Source organism: Ranitomeya imitator, chromosome 3 (genome assembly GCF_032444005.1).
Source record: "Ranitomeya imitator isolate aRanImi1 chromosome 3, aRanImi1.pri, whole genome shotgun sequence".
In the NCBI taxonomy this organism is placed as follows: domain Eukaryota; kingdom Metazoa; phylum Chordata; class Amphibia; order Anura; family Dendrobatidae; genus Ranitomeya; species Ranitomeya imitator.
The window spans coordinates 287,986,965-288,013,309 of record NC_091284.1 but is presented as its reverse complement, the minus strand read 5'-3'; the positions used below and the strand labels follow the sequence as shown (position 1 = coordinate 288,013,309).

The following is a 26,345-nucleotide window of genomic DNA, read 5'->3' as shown; positions in this document are numbered from 1 at the left end:
ATCCTCTATATACTACACTACACAGGAGAGCTGACAGATCCTCTATATACTACACCACACAGGTGAACTGACAGATCCTCTATATACTACACCACACAGGAGAGCTGACAGATCCTCTATATACTACACCACACATGAGAGCTGACAGATCCTCTATATACTACACCACATGGGAGAGCTGACAGATCCTCTATATACTACACTACACAGGAGAGCTGACAGATCCTCTATATACTACACCACACAGGAGAACTGACAGATCCTCTATATACTACACCCCACAGGAGAGCTGACAGATCCTCTATATACTACACCACACAGGAGAGCTGACAGATCCTCTATATACTACACCACACAGGAGAGCTGACAGATCCTCTATATACTACACCACACAGGAGAGCTGACAGATCCTCTATATACTACAGCACACAGGAGAGCTGACAGATCCTCTATATACTACACCACATGGGAGAGCTGACAGATCCTCTATATACTACACCACACAGGAGAGCTGACAGATCCTCTATATACTAAACCACACAGGAGAGCTGACAGATCCTCTATATACTACACCACACAGGAGAGCTGACAGATCCTCTATATGCTACAGCACACAGGAGAGCTGACAGATCCTCTATATACTACACCACACAGGTGAGCTGACAGATCCTCTATATACTACACCACACAGGAGAGCTGACAGATCCTCTATATACTACACCACACAGGAGAACTGACAGATCCTCTATATACTACACCACACAGGAGAACTGACAGATCCTCTATATTCTACACCACACAGGAGAGCTGACAGATCCTCTATATACTACACCACACAGGAGAGCTGACAGATCCTCTATATACTACACCACACAGGAGAGCTGACAGATCCTCTATATACTACACCACACAGTAGAGCTGACAGATCCTCTACATACTACACCACACAGGAGAGCTGACAGATCCTCTATATACTACACCACACAGGAGAACTGACAGATCCTCTATATACTACACCACACAGGAGAGACGACAGATCCTCTATATACTACACCACACAGGAGAGCCGACAGATCCTCTATATACTACACCACACAGGAGAGCTGACAGATCCTCTATATACTACACCACACAGTAGAGCTGACAGATCCTCTATATACTACACCACACATGAGAGCCGACAGATCCTCTATATACTACACCACACAGGAGAGCTGACAGATCCTCTATATACTACACCGCACAGGAGAGCTGACAGATCCTCTATATACTGCACCACACAGGAGAGGGGACAGATCCTCTATATACTACACCACACAGGAGAGCTGACAGATCCTCTATATACTACACCACACAGGAGAACTGACAGATCCTCTATATACTACACCACACAGGAGAGCCGACAGATCCTCTATATACTACACCACACAGGAGAGCTGACAGATCCTCTATATACTACACCACACAGGAGAGCTGACAGATCCTCTATGTACTACACCACACAGGATAGCCGACAGATCCTCTATATACTACACCACACAGGATAGCCGACAGATCCTCTATATACTACACCACACAGGAGAGCTGACAGATCCTCTATATACTACACCACACAGGAGAACTGACAGATCCTCTATATACTACACCACACATGAGAGCAGTAATGTAGGTCCAGTGTGTGTAGTAAAATACTTACCGGTGGCCATATTCCACTGCAATGAAGACACAAGCAACGACACAGCGGCAGAAGACGGCGACTGCTGCGTATTTTATTGCACACAGGGAAGCTTTCTGTTGGGGGCGAGACATTGTTTTTATTAGTACGATTTTGGGATAGATGTAATGTTTTCATCATTTGTTATAGCTTGTGGAATTGTGGCGAACAGAAAAAAGGACATTTGGCATTTGTTTCTTTTTACTGTGTTTTCTGATCAAGTTAATTGTTTTTATAGTTTGATCGATCGGACTTTTCTGAACCTAGCAATACCAAATATTTGTTGTTTTTTATTTTTAAAATATATTTATTTTCAATGGGATAAAAAGGGTGATTTGAACTTTTAGGAATTTTTTTATTTTCTTTTTACCTTTCACTGGTACAGTTAGCCCCCTTAGGCTATGTGCACACGTTGCAAATTCTCTGCGGATCTGCAGCGTTTTTTGCAGTGCAGAAATGCTGCAGATCTGCAATTGATTTACAGTACAATGTAAATCAATGAGAAAAAAAAATGCTGTGCACACTTTGTGGAAAATCTGCTGCGGAAACGCTGCAGTTTAAAAGAAGTAGCATGTCACCGGCAGCGTTTTTGTACCCATTCCATTATAGAAAACCGCAGGGGTAAAAACCGCAGCAAATCCACAAGAAAACCGCAGCAAAAACGCACAAAAAACGCTGCGGAACCGCACAAAAAAATGCGACAAATCCGCAGGTGTGTTTTCTGCCAGGAGAGGCAGAATCCGTACCAGAAATTCCTAAGCCTAATCCGTAACATGTGCACATAGCCTTAGAGGACACGAAGATGCGATCATCCGATCGCATGTGCTATTATATACAGTGATGCCACAGCATCCCTGCATATAGAAGAAATTATGGTCTCCTTTAGAGCTCAGCTACAAGAAGAAGACCCCTGGCTGTCATTAAAACCCATCGGCGACCCACGATCACCTCATGGGCACCAATGCGTGAGAGAATGATACGCACGCATGCTGGCATGTGTTATATGCTGCAGTCAGAGATTGACACTGGCATTTAACACGTGCCATACATGTAAGGCTGATGTCGTAAAGGTGTTAATCACCTGAGGACCCCCGTCACCACTGTGTCACCCAATATCCTATGGGCCCCCTCCCCCACTGTTTCACCTCTATTTTCCTGTGGCCCCCTCCCCCACTATTTCACCTCTAATTTCCTATGGGCCTGCTCAGAGAGTGAAAGGGGAGCCACAGTAAGGGTATGTGCACACGATGCGGATTTTGCTGCGGATCCGCAGCGTTTCCGCAGCTGCGGGTCAGCAGAAGTTTCCCATGCGTTTACAGTACCATGTAAACCTATGGGAAACAGAAAACGCTGTGCCCATGCTGCGGAAAAAAACGCGCAGAAACACAGCGGTTTACATTCTGCATGTCACTTCTTTCTGCGTTTTCCGCAGCGGTTTTACAACTGCCTTTATGTAAAACCGCAGTTGAAAAACCGCAGTGGAAAACGCAGAAAAAACGCGATAAATCCGCAGCTGTTTTCCACTGCGGATTTATCAAATCCACTGCAGAAAAATCCGCAGTGGACCCAGAATACGTGTGCACATACCCTAAAATAGAGATGGTTGACACAATAGGGGAGGGGGCCCACAAGAAAATTAGAATATCACTGTGGGCCCCCTCCCCATGTCACCTATAGGATGCATGGGGCCCCCTCCCCTCACTGCCTCTACTCAGGGTGCCGGCATCATACAGTTATTTACTTACAGTCACACTGACTGCAGCCATCAGACTCCCTCTGCTCCACTGCTGCTTGGGTAGTAGGACTTCTGACCAATCACAGCACAGCTCCTTGCCTGAGCTGTGCTGTGAGTTCACACAAAGAAAACTAACGCTGATTGGCTGAATTACAGCCAATCAGGAAAGGCCGGAGCGAGCCGCCCTCTCCCCCCCACAGCTAAGCGAAGGCCAGCATGACAATGGGTTGGAGAGGAGGGGGTGGGGCTGAAAGGGTTAACAGTATAGGGGGCGGGGGAGATAGTGGAAGAGAGGGTTAGGGAAGTGTCAGGGGGCGGGGGCCGGTCAGTTCCCGCTCACCAGCACTGAAAGCAGCAGCATGTCAGGTGTGGACGCTGTGCTGCAGAGCCTGAGGGCGGCTGCAGCCTCTCGGCCTCCCGGATGGCTGGAGGCGCAGGTGGCCCACCTGCTGGACGGCGGCGCCGGCGGCAGCGGATCCCCGCCGGCGGTCCCCCATCTTGATCGGCGGGCTCGGCGGACACGGCCCCCCGAGCGCCTATCGCCGGATCCTGGGCCTAGCGCCCCCCACAGGCGTAGGAGCCCCTCCCGGGACCCTCCAGGCCGGGCGCCGGTAAGAGCAGCGGCGAGTAGGCCCCAGCCTGGGAGGAATCCGACTGCCAGGGGGGGCGCAGCGGCGGTTGCTAGGCCCTCACCTCGTGGTGCGGTGGGGGCGGAGCCAAGACGCGCCGGGCAGCGCTTGGGGCCTAGAGCAGCGGGAGGCCGCGGCGGTGCCGGTTCCGCCGCGCGGCCTGCCTCGGCGGTGAGAGCGGGGCCCAGAGGAGCGGTGGATGGAAGCGGGGCGGGCGGCCCGAGGTAGGACGGCGCTGGGTCGGCCCCTACTACAGTGGCGGTGGGTCCCCCTGCTCCAGGGCCTTGGAGCGGACAGCCTCTTACGGCGGCCTGGACTGCGGCTGGCGCCGGTCAGCAAGATGTGCCCTCGCCGGTCCAGGCGGCGTCTCCCCCCATCGCGTGGAGTCCGAATCCAGTGTCCCACGGGCCAGCTGCGTCCGGGAGCAGCGGGTCTGACGGACACCTCCAAGGCACATCGTTGGACGGGTCGGTGGCGGATTGGGCCGTTCGTGGACGTCCGGATACCAGCACTCCGGCTGGAGGGACCACAGATCCCTTGCAGCCCGGTGAGTATGCGTCTGTGTCTCGTGCTTGTTCTTATGATGCTAGTGCGCCTGCGTTTAGTGGTGGTCAGGGAGCGCTTAGCGGCGTAGCTGCGGCAGGGGTAGCAGGCGGCGGTGAAGCGGCAGGGGTGCGGGAGCTTTTGGTTAATGTGCAGAACCTGCTAGCTAGATTGGATCGTGATGTGGCTCCGCAGGGTTTTTTGGGTGCTTGGTCTGGTGTAACACGGAGTCCGGTTAGTGCGGCAGCAGCGCAGGCCGAGGTTGCGGAGCCAGTTTCGGTTTCTGTGCAGACTGAGAAGGAGAAGGAGTGTAGGGTCCACTTAGATGATAGGGCGCACGGCGAGGTATACGTGTGTTTTGAGGGCCCGTTGGGGGCGCATCTTAAGAAAGAGGTCAGGGAAAAGATTAGTAAGGATGAGTACGTGGAAATTTTTTCACTGCTCCCCTTGGAGAAATTTAACATTGACAAGGGGAAGAAGGAGGATTTAAAAAAGGAGGAGGAAGAAAAGCGGCGTTGGCGTTTGATTCCCCAGACTTTTGCTAATTGGCTTCAAGCTTTTGCCATTTTGGCCAGTGTTATTGGCGAGAAGGCTCCGGAGAATTGCTCGGGGCTATTTTGCTACATGGATTCCATCAGTGAGGCTCATAGGGTGTATGGCGGTCAGGCGTTGCTGAGATACGATGAGCAGTTTAGGCAGAGAAAAGCTGTGCGGCCGGCTATTAGGTGGGACCAGAAAGATATTGGTCTCTGGTTGCGCGTGATGGCGCAGTACAAGTTCGGCCATCCCTTTCAAGGGGGGGCCGGTGGGTCCGGCCATGGATCTCAGTCCGGTGCAGGGAGCTCCTCAGGCAACGCCGGTCAGGCAGGAGGACAGAAGTTGGGTGTCTGCTGGCAATTTAATGAGGGACAGTGCAAATTTGGAAGCAATTGTAGATTTAAACATTTGTGCTCCCACTGCAGTGGTTCCTCCCACGGAGCCGCAAAATGCTTTAAGAAGGGCAAGGCAAAAGCAGGTCCAGGTAATTCCCATGGGGGAGACTCCGGTGATGGTGGAAAGGATGGTCCCTTATCTAAGTAGGTACCCGGATAAGGAAAAGGCGGTACTGTTACTGTCCGGTTTTACGGAAGGTTTTGTTATTCCAGCACCTCCTTTTGTGGTTCCCGTTGTTAGGAAAAATCTGCATTCAGCCTTGTTACACTCTGAGGTGGTTTCAGAGAAGTTACGTAAGGAGGTGGCTTTGGGCCGCATGGCTGGCCCTTTTGACCATGCTCCGTTTGAGGACTTAGTTGTTTCCCCTCTGGGGGTGGTCCCTAAGAAGGAAGCGGGAAAATTTCGCCTTATCCAGCACCTGTCGTATCCTAAGGGTAGGTCGGTGAACGACGGCATTGATCCTGATTTGTGCTCGGTGGTTTACGCATCGTTTGATGAAGCGGTAGCTTGGGTGCAGAGATGCGAAAAAGGTGCCCTGTTGGCAAAGACGGACATAGAAGCCGCTTTTCGATTGTTGCCGGTTCATCCGTCTAGCGTTAGACTTCTTGGATGTTTTTGAGAGAAAAAAATTTTTGTTGACAGATGTTTGCCCATGGGTTGTTCGCTGTCTTGTGCTCTGTTCGAGGCGTTTAGTTCCTTTTTGGAATGGGTGGTACGGGACGTGTCTGGTTGCGATGCGGTCCTACACTACCTAGACGATTTTTTGTGCATCGGCCCGGCGGAGTCCGATTGCTGTGCAAGGATTTTGAATGCGATTGAATGGGTGGCTTCGCGGTTCGGGGTCCCGCTGGCACCGGGTAAGACGGAAGGCCCGAGTACGTGCTTGTGTTTCTTAGGCATAGTCATCGATACCGTGCGGTGGGAGTTTCGTTTGCCTGAGGACAAATTGACGGGCCTGCGGGAAGACGTTGTGCGAACTGGTCGCCTGCGTAAGGTGCCTTTGCGAGACCTGCAATCTCTGCTCGGTAAGCTTAATTTCGCTTGTCGAGTCATGCCAATGGGGCGAGTTTTTTCTAGGAGGTTGGCTAGCGCTACGGCGGGAGTTAAGGCTCCTCACCATTTTGTGCGGTTATTAGCTGAGCACAAGGAGGATTTGGCAGTGTGGAGTGAGTTCCTGAAGTCATATAATGGTAGGTCGTTGTTTATGGCGGGCGTGATTGACAACGAGTCGTTGGAATTATTCACTGACGCAGCCGGAGGTTCGGGTTTTGGAGCATATTTCCAAGGGCAATGGTGCGCGGCAAAGTGGCCTGCGAGTTGGATTTCTACTGGTTTAGTTCGTAACATTGCTCTCCTGGAGATTTTCCCTATTTTGGTAGCGGTGCACTTGTGGCAAGATAATTTTCGGAACAGGCGTGTTCGTTTTCGTTGCGATAACATGGGGGTGGTTTGCGCGATTAATAGTTTGTCTGCATCTTCGCCGCCGGTGGTTTGTGTGTTACGGCGTTTGGTGCTGTTGTGTTTGAATTTGAACGCGCATGTCACAGCGTCGCATGTGCCGGGAGTTCATAACTCCATCGCTGACTCTCTTTCTCGTTTGCAGTTCGATCGTTTTCGGTCATTGGCCCCGGAGGCGGAGATGGTCGGTTTGGAGTGCCCTCCAGAACTTTGGCTAGCGGTGTCCGGGACGCTCAGGCATTGATTAAGGCGTCGTTGGCTCCCAGAACCTGGGAGGCTTATCAGGCAACTTGGCGGGAGTGGGAGTTTTTGCTAGCAGCGGAATCTGGTGGGTGGAGCTACCAGGATCAGATCGGGATCCTGTTGTCATGGTTGAGCCGGGGGGCATCAGCGGGTTGGTCTCCCGCAAAAGTGTCAAGAGTCATGGCGGCCCTGGCCTTTGGTTGCAAATTGCGGGGTCAGGACGATATCACCAAGTCCTTTTTGGTGCAGAGGGCCGTAAGAGGTTTTAGGAGATTCTAGGAGGCCGGTGTCTTTTAACGTTTTGGAAAAATTGGGCGAAGCATTGTCATCACTGTGTTCTTAGTTTTTTTTGAGCTTTGTTTATTTCGGCTGGCCTTTTCATTGGCCTTTTTTGGGGCCTTTAGAGTAGGAGAGTTGGTGGCACCAAACAAAAAAGGGCCGGGGGGTTTATTGGCCAGGGACGTATTGTTGGCTGGGGGCCAGGTGGAGTTATGGTTGCGAAGGTCAAAGTCGGATCAGGAGGGGCGGGGCAGCAGAATTGTGGTGGGCTCAGTTGCGGGGTCCGTTATGTGTCCAGTCTCTTGCCTTAGCAACTTTTGGGGCCTGCAGCCTAAGCGGGATGGGGCATTGTTATGTCACCAGGATGGTTCCTGCTTGTCTCGATACCAGTTCACGGCGGTTTTCAAAAAGGCGATTTCCTCGGTGGGGTTGGATGGGGCTTGTTTCGCCCCTCACTCCTTTCGGATAGGTGCCGCAACTGAAGCGGCAATTGGGGGATTGGAGGATTCCGCCATTCGTAGGATCGGTAGGTGGCGCTCCAACCGCTTTAGAAGTTATGTGCGGCCACAGGGGGTGGTCGATGGGGTTTTATAGGCTTTATGGAGCGTTTTGCTGCAGTAGGGGACAGTTGTTAAGTTTGTGTTTGTTTTCCAGGTCACCAAGGTTTATTGGTGTGGATTCTTGGACACTCGTACGTGCACTGGGGAGCTCTGCGAGCCGATGTTCGGACGGAGGGCAGGCAACTCGGATTTGATCGAAGCGTCGCAGTCATCCGGTGGCTCGGTTTTCGGGGTATGGCCTGGAATCGCGTGTTGCGGGAAATCCAGAACAGTGTGAGACTGGACAGAGCTCCCGACGTTTTGGTTTTGCACGTGGGGGGTAACGATCTTGGGGTCCGACCTTTTCGGGAGTTGGTTAGAGACATCAAACAGGACTGTTTACGTTTGTGGGTTTTGTACCCGGGATTCACTGTCGTCTGGTCCGAAATCGTGCCGCGGAAACGGTGGAAGCACATGCGGTCTTTGCAAAAAATTGATAAGGCCCGCATAAAGGTGAACAGGGCGGTGTCTGCCTTTGTGGTTAGGAATGGGGGTGCGGCGGTCAGACATTTTGAATTGGAATCTGGAAATGGGGAGTATTGGTTGGCGGACGGCGTGCATTTGAATGCTGTAGGAATGGATTTTTGGGCTCTCGGGTTACAGGAGGGCATTGAGAAGGCCATAGCTTTTCGGTCGGGTGGGGTCTCGGGCCTTTAAGGTTTTCAAAGGCCTCTCGTTGTGGCGGTTGGGGGGAGTCCTTGGAGTTGGTGGAAATTGGTTTGGGGGGTCCATAGGTATATGGCTCCTCTGTTCTGAAGTTTATTATGTTTTGGATCTGGTGATTGGTGGTGGGGAGTTCCGGCAGGGGTGGTCGGATCTCATGTTTTTACCGCGAACAGTGAACCCTCTTGCGGGGTTTTTGGTGCTCCCGAGCCAGGCTTACAACGGCTGGGAGTAAAATATGGTTTGAGTCATGTTCACGATATGGTTAAAATCACCAGATTCTTTTGGGCTCCAAGGACTTCCCCTAGTTTTGAAATGTATGCTTTTACATTAATTGTTAACCGTTGTTTTTGTTTAATAAACAGGCTGCTGTGGCCTACATAATTCCAAAGAAACTCTTGTCTCTGTCTTAATTGGGAGAAGGGGTTCGGGTGGTCGCGCTGGGGGAAAAAAGGTAAGGGATGGTAAGAGTGTCAGTAGGGGGTATCTCCCTCTTTCCCAAGAGGCTTCGACAATACCAGGGTCAAGCGTTTACACTGCTGCCCAGGGCTTTGTGGAAGAGGAGCAGAGTTACACGCAGCACAGGAAACAGGTGACTGTGGGTGAGCTGTGTGCGGTCTGCTCTCAGCCTCACAGTCAGCTGTTCCTCTGACTGCTGGCTGTATTGAGGGTCGGCACTCTGCACACACCGCTCTTCTGGCAGAGGAATGGCAGCGGCAGCAGGTGATGTGAAGGAGCTGCGGTGCCGGCGATACAATAACGTGGGCACTGCTGGGTGCACGCTATGAGCATGATGCAGGGCAGGCAGGGGCTGGGGGCGGGGCCCACCGGAGGATTCTCCGGTGTCCCGGTGCCCCAGTCCGACCCTGGACATTTATCTTCGCTATTCTACATCTAGCGATCTAGCGATGCGATCCAGCGATGCGTTCGCTTGTAACCAGGGTAAACATCGGGTAACTAAGCGCAGGACCGCGCTTAGTTACCCGATGTTTACCCTGGTTACAAGCGTTAAACTAAAAAAAAAAAAACAGCACATACTTACATTCTGGTGTCCGTCAGGTCCCTTGCCGTCTCTGCTTTCCGCACTGTGACTGCCGGCCGTAAAGTGAAAGCAGAGCACAGCGGCTGTGCTTTCACTTTCACTTTACGGCCGGCAGTCACTGAGTGCGGGAAGCAGACTGCAAGGGACCTGACGGACACCAGAATGTAAGTATGTGCTGTTTGTTTGTTTTTTAGTTTAACGCTTGTAACCAGGGTAAACATCGGGTAACTAAGCACGGTCCTGCGCTTAGTTACCCGATGTTTACCCTGGTTACCCAGGGACCTCGGCATTGTTGGTCACTGGAGAGCTGTCTGTGTGACAGCTCCCCAGCGACCACACTACGATTTACCTACGATCACGGCCAGGTCATATCGCTGGTCGTGATCGTAGGTAAATCGTATAGTGTGACGGTACCCTTACCCATGATGGGGGTTTTGAGTAATGAACCAGGCAGGGAGTTTATAAAAGCCTCAGGTATCTTTTGCATGTGTTTAGAGTTAATTAGTTGATTCAGAAGATTAGGGTAATAGGTCGTTTAGAGAACCTTTTCTTGATATGCTAATTTATTGAGACAGGTTTTTTGGGTTATCAGGAGTTGTATGCCAAAATCATCAGTATTAAAACAATAAAAGACCTGACAAATTTCAGTTGGTGGATAATGAATCTATAATATATGAAAGTTTAATTGTAATCATTACATTATGGTAAATAATGAAATTGAACACTATATGCTAATTTTTTGAGAAGGACCTGTATTCTAACCTGTCAGTGTAATTTTACTGTACACCGCACTGAATTGCCGGCTTTTCTATAGAACACCGCTGCGTATTTCTCGCAAGTCACACTGCTGGTCCATGTGTAATCCGTAATCCGCCTTGCACAACAGACAGCAGGGGATCTCAGCTCTGCTCCTCCTTGCCTTCATTAAAGGTACCTTCACACATAACGATTTCGTTAACGATATCGTTGCTTTTTGTGACGTAGCAACGATATCGTTAACTAAATCGTTATGCGTGACAGCGACCAACAATCAGGCCCCTGCTGGGAGATCGTTGGTCGCTGGGGAAAGATCAGGACTTTATTTTGGTCGCTGATCTCCCGCTGACATCGCTGAATCGGTGTGTGTGACGCCGATCCAGCGATGTCTTCACTGGTAACCAGGGTAAATATCGGGTTACTAAGCGCAGGGCCGCGCTTAGTAACCTGATGTTTACCCTGGTTACCATTGTAAATGTAAAAAAAAAAACACTACATACTTACATTCCGGTGTCTATTCACGCCGGTGTGAGCGGCGACCGGCCGTAAAGCAGAGCACAGTGGTGACGTCACCGCTCTGCTTTACGGCCGACGCTCACAGTCAGTGCGGGAAGCTGAAGGCGAGGGACGTGACCAGACACCGGAATGTAAGTATGTAGTGTTTTTTTTTACATTTACAATGGTAACCAGGGTAAACATCGGGTTACTAAGCGCGGCCCTGCGCTTAGTAACCTGATGTTTACCCTGGTTACCCGGGGACTTCGGCATCGTTGGTCGCTGGAGAGCTGTCTGTGTGACAGCTCTCCAGCGACCAAACAGCGACGCTGCAGCGATCGACATCATTGTCTATATCGCTGCAGCGTAGCTTAATGTGACGGTACCTTAACACGTGGCCTATAATTCTCTGGTCATATGGTAAAATTCTGTTCTTTTGGGAATTGTGTACTTATCCCAAGGGTGAGGGGCCACTTGAGGAGTGGAGGAAGATCTCTGGATATTTTATGGGGCCTGAATTAATAAATCCAAAATGGAGTCTCCCTCCTCCCTCACAGTACACTTATACATGTGAGAGCTTGATTTTTGTGGGATGAGTTGTAATTTTGAATGACACCATTAATTTTAAAAACATAATTTACCGGAAAATGGGAAAAGAATACCAAGTAGGAAGGAATTGTGAAAAAAAAAATTGACATTGTTTTTTGTGGAATAATCTTTACGGTGTACATTTTGTGGTAAAAATCCAATATTATTCTGCTCATCAGTATTAGTTACAGTGGTACCAAACATATCCAGTTTTTGTTATTATTATTTTAGGGGTGAAAAAAAATGGGGTTGTGTCGCCATTTTCCGAGACCCGTAACGTTTTTATTTTTTAGTCGATCTAGCTGTGTGAAGGCTTATTTTTTGGGAAGAGTCAATTTTTTTTACACCATTTTTTTACAATAGATGTGACACTTTGATCATTCTTTACAGCATTTTGTTGTGGAATTTCAGTGACCAAAAAAACCCGCAATTTTGTAGTGTTTGATTTTTTTAATTTACAGTATTCACTGATCGGGTTCATTATGTTCATATTTTGATAGATCAGACTTCTCTCAATGAGGGGATATCACATATGTCTATTTTTTTCTTGAGTTGAATTTTTATTTAGTTTTTCTTTTCATAATTGTTAAAACTTTTTTTTTTTACTTTTCACTGTACTTGATGGTCCCTTCAGGGGTCTTGAAGATGTCTGGTGATTACTTGTGCTATACACAATGATGCCACAGCATCACTGCATACAGTGGCAGGTAAAAGCTTGGGCACTCTCAGTCAAAATTCCTGTTATTGTAAACAGTTAAGCAAGTTGAAGATAATAAGATCTCTAAAAGGCCTAAAGGTAAGGATGACACATTCCTTTGTATTTTAGGCAAGAAATATATATTTTCATAGTTTACATTTTAAAAATTACAAAAAAGGGAATTGGGCAGATGCAACAGTTTAGCCATCCTTGGATATTTGGGTGCTCAGATAACTTTATCCAAGGTTTCAGACCTTAATTAGCCTGTTAGGATTATGGATTGTTTACTATAATCGTTAGGAAAGGCCAGGTGAAGCAAAATTCCCAGCTTTATAAAAAACAAGCCCCTTTAACCTTGCGCCAAAAAACAGCAGCCATGGATTATTCTAAGCAACTGCCTAACACTCTGAAAATGAAAATAGTGGAGGCCCACAATGCAAAAGAAGGCTATTAGAAGATAGTAAAGAGTTTTCAAGTTGCCCTTTCCTCAGTTCAAAATTTAATTAAGAAATGGCAGTTAACAGGAACAGTGGAAGTCAAGATAAGGTCTGGAAGTCCAACCAAAATTTCAGTGAGAGCTGCTCGTAGGATTGCTAGAGAGTCAAATCAGAAACCCAGCTTGACTGCAAAAGACCTTTCTGAAAGATTTAGCAGACTCTGGAGTTGTAGTACATTGTTCTTCTGTTTAGAGACACATGCACAAATTTGGCCCTCATGGAAGAGTCATCAATAGAAAATCTCTCCATCATCCGCAACACAAAATTCAGAGTCAGAACTATGCAAAAGAACATGCATTTTGGAAACAAGTCTTATTGACCGATGAGATTTTAATAGGACTCTTTGGCCACGATAATCAAAGATATGTGTGGAGAAAAAAGGGTGCACAAGGTCAGGAAAAGAACATCTCACCAACAATTAAGCATGAGGGTGCATCAGTCATGCTTAGGGGTTGTGTTGCAACAATGCCAAAGGGAACATTTCTCGGGTACAGGGAAGAATGGATTCAATGAAATTTCAACAAATTCTTGATGCAAACATAACATCTTCATGTAAAAAAGCTGGAGTTGAAAAGAGGATGGCTTCAACAAATGGATAATGATTTTAAACACACGTCAAAATCCACAATAGACTACCACAAAAGGAGGAAGCTGAAGGATTTACAGTCCCCTTATCTGAACATCATTCAAAATCTGTGTCTAGACCTCAAAATAACAGTGCATGCAAGAGAAGGTCCTGGAAGAATTTCCCAAGGATAAATGGATGAAAATCCCTCAAACAAGAAATGAAAGACTTTTGGCTGGCTAGAAAAAGTGTTTACAAGCTGTGAAACTTTCACAAGGGTGTGCTACTAGGTACTAATCATGAAGGATGCTCAAACATTTGCATTGGCCCATTTTTCCTTTTGTAAAATGTAAAAGATGAAAATATATATTTTTTTAATAAAATACAAAGGAAATGTATTATCTTTAACTTGCTTAACTGTTCACAATAACGGCAATTTTGCCCAGGGGTGTCAAAACTTTTACATGCGAATGTATAGTGAAAATCACTCTCTCTTTTGGAGCCTGGACACAGGCATGGTTTCGAAGGAGCTCCATAGTGACAAGCACGGGGATCTTTATCAGACTCCCAGCTGTCTAAGCAACCCATTGGCAACCAGTAGTCTAGTGAGTGAGTTCAGTAGGCATATATGCCCGAAAACTATGCACGACAGAGCACACGTTGACTATGTTGGAACTATTATTGTTAATAGCCCCGTCTGCGTTCACGCTCGAGTCCCATTTTGCTGGGAGTTTGGACGTTAGCCCCAATGGGACAAATGAACATAGCAAAAAACACAATGTAAAGCGGCCATAAGGAAGAACTTGACTGGCCCACATAGAGCTCTGACTTTAACCACATAGAAAAACTTTGCAATTAAATAAATCGGAGATTGGGAGCCCAGCCCTCTCATCCAAAATTATTGCTTGACCTCACAAATTAATCTGCTGGATCAATTGGCACACATTTCTTGAGACACACTTTAAAATCTCATACCAAGGCTTCCCAGAAAAGTAGAAGCTGTTTTAGCTGCAAACTGGAGGACCAACTCCATATGCATGGCATATTACTTACATTGCTATATATGCTGTATACAAATATTAGTGTCATATTAATCCACAGATTTAGAAGGGAATGTCATAAAAGCTCCTGCAGGTGTAATGTGTAGGTGTCCCAATAATTCTCTCCATATAGTGTACATGACCCAAGCAGTAAAGAGAGAAAGGCTGATGTACAGCAATGCCATGCAGAATGTATATAGTATTCATGTGAAACATATTCCTCAGCTTATTTTCTCACAAAATAAAATTGTAAAAATAACAGCACTATGTTATGCCCGATTGAAAAATAAAAGTTTTTAGAAAAACAGAGTCATATTTGTGTGTATGACAAGTCTTGATAATAACCTGAGCATTCCTTAATGTACATGAATTCTTTGTCTTTACACTTCCGTGTGTTGTTGTAAAACTTATTGAGTGCAAACTTGCACTAAATGTTGCAGAATCTAATCTCATGTGCATTCAATGCCTTCAATGATATTAAGTATTTTGTCTTTCTCATCTCTAGAATTTACAGTCAAAAGTTTCTGCACACATGTGGATATCACCACCTTCTCTCGGCTGCAAATTTTACGCCTGGATGGTAACGAGATTGAAAGTAATAATATCCCACCAGATACTCCATTATGCCTGCGAAATGCTGATATTATCAATATGTAACCAGCAAAGAGAGCGTGTGCCTTCTATTCTCAGTTCACTTATTCCTCTCTGCTCACAAATAACTGGGAAGCGACACATGCAAAGCAAGCACTCGACTACAGAGGAACACCAACCTTCTTGCAAGACTAGTAGTGAATTATTATTAAGATAACAGGTTAATTATTAGCTTGATGAAACTACTTTGAAGATTCTATAATACGTACACAAGGCAAAGATATACAATCATTGCTCAATTAACAGGTTAAAAATCTAGCAGCATAAAGATAATCTAGTTACAGTGTCTTAAAGGGGTTGTCTGGTCTTCTGATACAAGTTTGCAGTCACTCTATGTGACTGCAGACTTTTGAATCCTTAGAGCACATGCACCACATGCTGTCAGGATTCTCCGTTATTGCTGCCGAGAACAGGCCGTCGTGTGACTACAAGTATGGGGATACAGTCACTTGCACACTAGATATGTGCAGCCTCACTCAATATAGGCAAATTGAGCAAGTCAGAGCTCGTCTAGTCGGAAAATGGCAGGAAGTATGCATAGAACATACTAGTGATCATGTGGCCGCCTGCTCTCTTCAGGCTAGAGAATCCTGACAGCACGCAGTGTGCGCAGTGTAAAGATTCAGAAGTCTGCAATCACATAGAGTGACTGCATATTTTCACCACTTATAGAATATTATGGCCAATTACTAGTGGTTCTACCTTAGTCTTTCCCCTTAATAACAGAAATACCATGAAAGAATCCTTACTGTAGCTTTCAGCTTTGTATGGTAGGAACACTTTTTTAGAGGATTGGCCTCACCTTCATATAAATGGTTATAATTTCTTTGGAAAGAGGACATCACTTGCGAGCTCTTTGCTACAGAGCTTGCAATTGCTGCGATTAGACAGGCGAGATTGCTGTATTTGATCCAGTCTCAGTGCCCCTATGCTCCTCTGAGGTGCAAAAACTACCGCTGCATCTAATCTGCCGTCAGTCATCAGGATCACACCATTCCCCAACATGCAAAAAGCCAGGAGGATGGAGAGAAGTGAGCAGATGAATAGAGCAGGTATAACAACCCCTTTAATCAGAATTAGTGGGCTACGTACAATTGTAACAGAAGGTATAGGCGGTGTTCATAAAGAGTTTGTTAGACGTTACTCAAAAAATTAGTGTCTTTATCTTATAAAGCAGAACTATGTAAGATTATGTTCGCACTGTTTAGAATGCACTTTCCTTATATTTAGTTGAATACACTTTGCACGATAAAAATTTTCAACATGAAACACATTGGCCTCAATACATCACAGCCGGCACACATCTCCTAATGAATCAGGAGCATCGGACAAGTGTTGCGTGCCTCTGTGAGCCTCATCACAGGTCTTATTCCAGTCACATACTGGAGCAAGATTTCTGGCATAAGGTGCACTACAGCTCATCATGAATTCAATGAACTGTGGCATCATGCCCCATCACAACCCACTTCTGGCCCAGTCCATTTTGGTTGAGCTGGGCAAAACTAACAAAAGTCGCTACATTTTTGTGCAACTCTGCATTGCGCAAAAATCTTGCAACTTTTCAAAGCGATTTGAAAAGAAAATCACTTCGATGAATTGGGGTCACTGTGAGTGATTTTGAAATAGGAGTCTTTTGTTGATGTAAGCAACTATTTGGCATAGAAACAGTAGACTTCCGTAGCCTATTTGCCAAGAACACACTGCCAGCGTGGTGCAAACAGAGACTAAGTCGAGTGTACGTCTGTTCTATGGCATATATCGTTTGCAATGTTGTATGTTCAATAAAATGCCAACATTTTCTTATGTGGAAGACAAGCATTTGACCTATTTTTTATCAGCACTTAAAAGCATAAGACATGCTGAATCGCTCTGAGATGTTTATTGCCTGCTTTTCACAGTATAACTGGCTTCATATATCTTTCTAAAGCTGATGTACATATAACAATTTTAATAAAAATATGTTTATTCATTCATGCATCAAGAATCTCTTTGTTTCATGCTTTCACATGTTACACAGTTTATTCAATAATATAAACCCTGGAAGCATATAAAGCTAAATTCACATATGGCAGAGATTTACTGTTTGCATTTTTGATCAGAAAATCTGCAGCCAGGGCTGTGCTGGGACTGAAATTCAGCTCTGACATTTAAAAGCACATGGGCACGGTTCAAAGAGCATATTCGAACCCCATTAGATTCAATGGGAGGCCAAACCAAACGTATATGTAACACCCCAGGTAACTGGTTGTTACAGTGATGTTGCCTTCCTTTTGGGGAGGGCAATATCATGCTAGGCGGCAAAGAGGATTCCCTTTACCAGGTAACGCACCCACATTCAACACATTCTGAATCCAAGCCAGAAGGGGGAGCTCAGGACCTGGATTCAGGGGAGCTTCCCCAGCGTTAAGTTTTATGGTCTGGAGGAGGAGTTAGGTTAGTTTATGAGAGACAGTGGACAGAGAAGGAAGTCTGAAACAGAGAGCAGACAGCGGAGCCGTGCAGCCAGGACTGAGCTGCAGCTCCAGGGACGTGAACCCGAGGGGTTGAGAGTGCTGGAGCAACTGAGGAAAGGAGCACAGTGGAGAAAGCAAGGAGTTTTGATGGGAACTGTGACCGGGCACCCTCAGAGCCGAAGCGCAGGAGCTGGGCACCGGGAGCCCGAGGCTGTGCTGCACTCTAGGACACATAGCAGAACCGGAGGGCATAGGACTGTATGTTATTTGCCCACACCATGCCTGGAGGAGGCGGTGGAGGCACCTGAAGAGCCTGCGTCAAGATAGAGACCCTATAAAATGGCTCAAGCTGCTAACCATACAGGTACCTGTCTTAGGACAGGAGGGAGAGGACTTTTCCAGGAAGCTACAGGCAGCAGGGACCTCACATGCTAGTGTGAGTAGGAAGGCTTACAGACCTCACCTGGGAGAGGGATCCACTATTGCCTCCAGGCCAGTCGGACCATATCATCACCTGTTCCTGGTACCCTGGACTGTGGACTGCTATTGTCAGTAAACCAGGTAAAGACTTTACAACTTTGTATCCTTCACTTATTTGCCGGCATACACCATCCTTGCCCATACACCTTGGGAGCTCTGGGGACCCCGCTTCACCTGTGGGAAGCATCGCCATCTTGCTGCAACAAATCACCCTAGAGGACCCCTTTAGCAGCGTCAGTGCCTCAGACCAAGAACCACAGTTGGCGTCATGAATAAACTTTATTACCAAATTCCCATTAAAGACTTTTCCCCTTTTAGTGAGCGCCCAGGGCCACAGACCAGGTTGCAGCCACCATGACATCCCCTTTAAGAGCGACCGGACCCAGTATCTCCATCGCCCTGGTGGGTGACTCATATACACAACACCTTAAGGGGTAACAAAAAGCTTCCCAAACAGCTAAAATTAGGGGCAGACACCAGGCCCTGACTGCTAGTTTGCCCTTCCGGGCATTTGCCCAGTGGGCCGCAGTGTGGCACTGTTTTGGGGACCTCCATCCTGTTTTTACAACTGCCGGCCCCTTTAATTTGCTGGGTGCCTGCTTTGGCATTACAGGGGTGGGACACTCCAAGCATTCATCATCTGAACGCTGCGGTGCATGTGTGTCTGGAGCCGGGAATGCGTTGAATCTGTTATGTGTCAGTGCGTTCTGAGGGCAGAGAGCTTTTGCTCTGTCTTTGGTAATGCTACAGCCGCGGCCCTGTTAATGCTGCAGCCACGGCACTGGTAATCCTGCAGCCGCGGCCCTGGTACCACTGCAGCCGGGGCTCTGGTAGCGCTGCTGCCACGGCCCTGGTAATCCTGCAGCCACGGCCCTGGTACCATTGCAGCCGTAGCTCTGGTTACACTGCAGCCACAGCCCTAGTAACACTGCAGCCGTGGCCCTAGTTACACTGCAGCCGAGGCCCTAGTTACACTGCAGTCGGGGACCTGGTAACACTGCAGCTGGGGCCCAGCCAGAGCAGCGGCATCGGGGAACGAGGTGAGTGTCTTTTTTTATTAATAAATCAAACAATATTAAGTAGGGGACCACATGTGGGGCCAGTGTACTGCATGGGGAATGACAGGTGGGGCTAGTATGCTATATGGGGGTTGACAGGTGGGGCCACCATAATATATGGGAGATGATAGGTAGGGCCGGTGTGTGTTATATAGGGGACTACATGTGGGGCCAACATACTATATGGGGGATGACAGGTAGGGCCAGTGTACTATATGGGGGACTACAGGTGGGGGCCAGCATAATATTTGGGGGATGACACAGGTGCGGTCAGAGTACTATATGGTGGATTACAGGTGGGGCCAGAGTACTATATGGGGATTACAGGTTGGGCCAATATGCTATATGGGGGACTACAGGTGGGGCCAGCGTACTATATGGGGAGCTACAGGTAGGGCCAGCGTACTATATGGGGATTTCAGGTGGGGCCAGCGTGCTATATGGGGGAATACAGGTTGGGCCTGAATACTATATGAGGGATTACAGGTGGGGCCAGTGTACTATATGGGGATTTTAGGTGGGGCCAGCGTACTATATGGGGGAATACAAGTTGGGACAACGTACTATATGGGGGACTACAGGTGGGGCCAGCATACTATATGGGGGACTACAGGTGGGGAAAGGCGTACTATATAGGGGACTAAAGGTGAGGACAGCATACTATATGGGGGACTGCAGATGGGGCCAGCACACTATATGGGAGACTACAGGTGGGGCCAGCGTACTATATGGGGGACTACAGGTGGAGCCAGTGTACTGTATGTAATTCCATTATATCTGGGGTCATCATAATATTTGCAGGGCTATTAGGACTTTTGCTCTGGGACCCCGTGATTTCTAATTAGCTCCCGACCAGCAGTCAGCCGCAGTATGTTGCCCCAATCTGCAGCAATATGGGTCACTGGATAAGTAAGGTTTCTGTCCCATCCCAGAGACAAATGTAGTAAATTCAAATTTAAACTAAATTTAGTTGTCCACTATTTTAGCATTGATGATCTATCCTTAGCTCATCAATGTCTGATCTGTGTGGGTGCGACACCTGGGATCCCTGCTGATAAGCTGTTCTCGGTGCTGCTCAGTTATGGCACAGCACAGCTGTCTATTCAAATTAATGAGGGACGGATGTGCAGAACCTGGTTGTGGCCACTATACCGTAACTGAGCAGTTTCCGCCAGCACTGACAACAGCTGACCTGTGATGGCACCAAGTGTCGCACCAACACTGATCAGACATTGATCACCGGTTCTAAGGATAGGTCATCAGTGTTACCACTCAGTGTTAAAGTAGTGGACAACCCCTTTAAATACTCATGTTTCCCTCCTCTGGTACAGAACTGGCTCATGCTGACTTTTGGTGCTCATGATAATCACATTTTCCACCTACTAAAATTGCTAGTCCTCCAACCGGTTTTGCACCAGGAGCTTACGGTATTTGACCAAGACCATATGATTTCTATAAGTGCTGGACAATAAGTCCCTATATAAATGAGATCTTTTAGGCTATATTATAAAAACAATGTACTTTTTATTAAACACCAGATTTAAAATAATCAGATCACAAGATTAGTGCAAATAGTAGATAAAATAACTCAAAAAGTAATTATTGTATGTTACTCAATGAACGCGACGCATCCAGTATCACAATTAAAACAATGTGGTAGAAATACACTGAACTCATGTATGGCTAATGGGTATATACAAAACGTGCATATAAATATAGAGTGCTAGTAGATAATATACTACAACTGTAAAACTGATTACAAACCTTATATAGTGCATGTGTAAAAATTCTCAAACATATCCATGTGAGAAAACGACAATAATACCGTGAAAAAAGGTCAATAATAAAGAAATAGCCAATATCACAATGTATGTAAAGTGCAAAAGTGCAAATAACCAAATAGTCAATAGGGGTCAGTGTAACCACATATATACTATATACAAGAATTACAAACAAATATAACCGTGATTTGAGGGATTTTCAAACCAATAACGTATACCGTTGGAGGAGGACAAGGACTGAGCAGAACCTGGCACGTTCTACATCAGTATCGCCTTCTGCTGCCTCCATAAGTGACATATCTATCAGTTCCACGTTCTCTACCAATACGCAATTGAGGGCAAGACCAAAGCGGAATCGAGATCAAAGACATTTCCCATATAGATGCTATACAGATGAGTCCCCAGAGAGAAAAAAGCGTGATCTTAAGGTAATCTCAGCACACATGTCCTTTCGGACATAGATGTGGATGTTCTATCAAAGGGTCTTTCCTTTCACCTCAGTCTAATTTTCGTCTATTTACGGTAATTAAAGACATGGATATTTTTGCACGGTCTTTGTTATTTAAAAAGCACTTTCATGATCAAACTTTACATCAAATGTTCCCAACAGAAACAAAACAAGAGGCCCTAAGATGCTTAGAGGAACTGGCGGAGGAGCACAATACCCCGAGCAGTGGTAAGATTCCAACTTCTATACGTCCCAGATCAAAGAAATTTCCATCTATCTCCACATGCTCAAATGTAGATCTCTTTGTGAAGTTGGTCTCGAAAGACTTGGAATCTATCCTAGGAGGATAGAAAATGATAATTTATATAGTGATGAACGTGGTTCCATCATTAAGATACAGAGTTGGGATGATGTGGTAATCAAACCACCTGATAAAGGCGGTAATATTGTTATTTGGCCAGTAGCACTATACGAACAAGAGGCATTTAGACAACTAATAAACAATGTTACAGGAGATTGACATATAACCCATCTGTGTCTTTTTGTACAGAGTTACGTAATATACGGTATTCTATTGTAAACTGTCACGCTGTGATTTTACTGTACGTGGCTGCTGAATTGACGGCCTTTCTTCTATCAATATGTCACTGATATCTTTAACATCAGCACTCGCATAATGTGCAATTTTTTTTGCTGTGAGGCAAATTACAGCCTGCTGCAATTTTTTACTCAGCCTGTTTTCAGCTGAGAAAAAAAATCACAGATGAGATTGTTACCCATTGAATAACATTTATTATCGGATTGCACTTCCGTTTTTCTCGCAAATGAGTATGAGCCCTTAGCCTCAAGTCTGTTACAACATAATTCACATTTCTAATTGCATATTCAAGCATTATCTCACATAGCAATGCAATTAGTCTTTTATAGCTTAAATGGCATAGCACTGCAGTCTAAAATAAAAGAATATAAGCTGGCAACAGTTCTTAATATTTGCGATATGACTACGATATTAATTTTTAACCATCATAAGCCTCCCATATACATGTGACAAATACAGGTCCTTCTCAAAAAATTAGCATATAGTGTTAAATTTCATTATTTACCATAATGTAATGATTACAATTAAACTTTCATATATTATAGATTCATTATCCACCAACTGAAATTTGTCAGGTCTTTTATTGTTTTAATACTGATGATTTTGGCATACAACTCCTGATAACCCAAAAAACCTGTCTCAATAAATTAGCATATTTCACCCATCCAATCAAATAAAAGTGTTTTTTAATAACAAACAAAAAAACCATCAAATAATAATGTTCAGTTATGCACTCAATACTTGGTCGGGAATCCTTTGGCAGAAATGACTGCTTCAATGCGGCGTGGCATGGAGGCAATCAGCCTGTGACACTGCTGAGATGTTATGGAGGCCCAGGATGCTTAAATAGCGGCCTTAAGCTCATCCAGAGTGTTGGGTCTTGCGTCTCTCAACTTTCTCTTCACAATATCCCACAGATTCTCTATGGGGTTCAGGTCAGGAGAGTTGGCAGGCCAATTGAGCACAGTAATACCATGGTCAGTAAACCATTTACCAGTGGTTTTGGCACTGTGAGCAGGTGCCAGGTCGTGCTGAAAAATGAAATCTTCATCTCCATAAAGCATTTCAGCCGATGGAAGCATGAAGTGCTCCAAAATCTCCTGATAGCTAGCTGCATTGACCCTGCCCTTGATGAAACACAGTGGACCAACACCAGCAGCTGACATGGCACCCCACACCATCACTGACTGTGGGTACTTGACACTGGACTTCAGGCATTTTGGCATTTCCTTCTCCCCAGTCTTCCTCCAGACTCTGGCACCTTGATTTCCGAATGACATGCAAAATTTGCTTTCATCAGAAAAAAGTACTTGGGACCACTTAGCAACAGTCCAGTGCTGCTTCTCTGTAGCCCAGGTCAGGCGCCTCTGCCGCTGTTTATGGTTCAAAAGTGGCTTTACCTGGGGAATGCGGCACCTGTAGCCCATTTCCTGCACACGCCTGTGCACGGTGGCTCTGGATGTTTCCACACCAGACTCAGTCCACTGCTTCCTCAGGTTCCCCAAGGTCTGGAATCGGTCCTTCTCCACAATCTTCCTCAGGGTCCGGTCTCCTCTTCTCGTTGTACAGCGTTTTCTGCCACATTGTTTCCTTCCAACAGACTTACCATTGAGGTGCCTTGATACAGCACTCTGGGAACAGCCTATTTGTTGAGAAATTTCTTTCTGGGTCTTACCCTCTTGCTTGAGGGTGTCAATGATGGCCTTCTTGACATCTGTCAGGTCGCTAGTCTTACCCATGATGGGGGTTTTGAGTAATGAACCAGGCAGGGAGTTTATAAAAGCCTCAGGTATCTTTTGCATGTGTTTAGAGTTAATTAGTTGATTCAGAAGATTAGCGTAATAGGTCATTTAGAGAACCTTTTCTTGATATGCTAATTTATTGAGACAGGTTTTTTGGGTTATCAGGAGTTGTATGCCAAAATCATCAGTATTAAAACAATAAAAGACCTGACAAATTTCAGTTGGTGGATAATGAATCTATAATATATGAAAGTTTAATTGTAATCATTACATTATGGTAAATAATGAAATTTAACACTATATGCTAATTTTTTGAGAAGGACCTGTAGTGTTGAGCATTCCAATACCGCAAGTATCGGGTATCGGCTGATATTTGCGGTATCGGAATTCCGATACCGAGTTCCGATACTTTCAGTATATCGGAAACCGAATCGGAAATTCCCATCATGCAAACTCCCGGTTTTATTTAAATCAGCCAATGAGGAATGATTAGAAGTGTGGGCACATCCTGTTCTGCATGGTACCATGTAACTACTGGCATGGCTGTGATTGGCTGCTGAAATGATGTCACGACGCCCTATAAAAGTCACCACTTGCATTTTGGGATCACTCTGCTGTAATAATAATAATAATCTTTATTTATATAGCGCCAACATATTCCGCAGCGCTTTACAGTTCAACAGTTTCAAACACAAAAGTCATAAGTAACAACGTTAACAATACAATAATTAAAGCAAAATAAGACGACCCTGCTCGTGAGAGCTTACAATCTACAATGAGGTGGGGGAGATACAAAGTACAGGTGTGTATTTACAATGATGTATTTACAATCATGGTCCAGCCATCTTCAGGGGTTGGGGAATAGATGGGGATAGTGAATGGGCTACACACACACAAACATAACATAACTTTGATTAGTGAACGTGATAGGCCGCTCTGAACAAATGTGTTTTGAGCGAGCGCCTAAAACTATGCAAATTATGGATGGTCCTAATATCTTGGGGTAGAGCATTCCAGAGGATTGGCGCAGCACGGGAGAAGTCTTGGAGTCGGGAGTGGGAGGTACGGATTAGTGCAGAGGTTAGCCGAAAGTCATTTGCAGAGCGCAGTGGTCTGTTAGGCTGATAGACAGAAATGAGGGAGGAGATGTAAGGGGGTGCCGCACTGTGGAGAGCTTTGTGGGTGAGAACAAGTACTTTGAATTGTATCCTGTAATGAATGGGCAGCCAGTGTAACGACTGGCGAAGAGCGGACGCGTCCGAGTAACGATTAGCCAGATGGACGACCCTGGCTGCTGCATTAAGGATGGACTGGAGAGGGGAAAGTCGAGTGAGGGGGAGGCCAATTAATAGAGCGTTACAGTAGTCTGCTGTGAATTCAGTTAGGGACAGGACACTGTGTTCTGACTGAGGGCCAGTTTAGAGATAGCGATTTGCTTCATTGTGCTTTACCCAGGCTAATTTAGAAACCACTGTGTGAGAACCTTGCTTTTGCCTTGCAGCCTGCTGCACATTTTTTCAAATATATCCTATATTAGTGGCTTTCCATCTGTATCCTGCTAGATTGTGGAAAAACACTATATAGGATTAGATAGAGGAGCTTTTCTTGGCCTTGCAGTACGGTTCTCGGCTGTCTGCACGGTCTGTGTGTGAGTGCAGCTCGCTTTGTAGTCTGTCCGCAGCCACAGCCGGTTGTGGTCAGCTCAGGGTGCGTCACTGCCTCATACTGCTGAATCCATTGTTCTAAATTGCAATTAGTGCAGCATCCAGCGTTACATTTTTTCAAAAATTTCCTATTAGTGTCTTTCCATCCGTATTCCGCTAGATTGTGGAAAAACACTATATAGGATTAAATAGAGGAGCTTTTCTTGGTCTTGCAGCACCGTTCTTGGCTGTCTGCACGGTCTGTGTGTGAGTGCAGCTTGCTTTGTAGTCTGTCCGCAGCCACAGCCGGTTGTGGTCATCTCAGGGTGCGTCACTGCCTCATACTGCTGAATCCATTGTTCTAAATTGCAATTAGTGCAGCATCCAGCGGCACATTTTAAAATAAATATCCTATTAGTGTCTTTCCATCCATATCCCGCTAGATTGTGGAAAAACACTATATAGGATTAGATAGAGGAGCTTTTCTTGGCCTTGCAGCGCCGTTCATGGCTGTCTGCCCGGTCTGTGTGTGAGTACTGCGCTCACTCTGCAGTGTCTGTTCTGCGAAACAAACCCAAAGTTGATAAAATTCACCAAACACTCCACTTTACCGTTGTGTAGGCCACATAAGCTGATAATAAAGTGGAGTCCACACTTCATAAAATTAGTGTTTCTTATACCTGTTAGCAGCTGTTCAGGAATAAGCACACTAAGCCCTTAGTACTTTTCTGCCTATCTTTATCAGTCTATCAAGATGAAGAAGGCAGGGAGTAAGGCACGTGGGCATGGAGCAGGGAGAGGACGTGGGGATTCTGTGCCTGCTGCGGGCACCGGTGAGTCATCATCCCCAAGTTTTAGCAGGGAACAGACCTTCATGTGCAGCTTTGTAGGAGCTCGCCGTACCCCGCTGCTGCGGGACGAACAAATTGAAGCCGTTGTCAGATGGATGGCAGCTAACGCATCGACTTCAATTAGTGCCACATCCTCTCAGGCACAGAGCACTGAAGAGCAACCA

General features: G+C 46.2%; 1 protein-coding gene across 1 annotated transcript in view; it reads left to right on the top strand.

Moving 5' to 3' along the window:
- The window catches only part of FMOD (fibromodulin), a 79,880-nt gene extending 62,784 nt beyond the window's left edge, over window positions 1-17,096 (top strand). The window contains exon 3 of the mRNA XM_069756514.1: window positions 14,982-17,096. Coding sequence (XP_069612615.1) covers window positions 14,982-15,133 — 152 coding nt within the window. The 3' untranslated portion in view covers window positions 15,134-17,096. The remainder of the gene's footprint in view (window positions 1-14,981) is intronic.
- The last annotated feature ends 9,249 nt before the right edge of the window (window positions 17,097-26,345 follow it).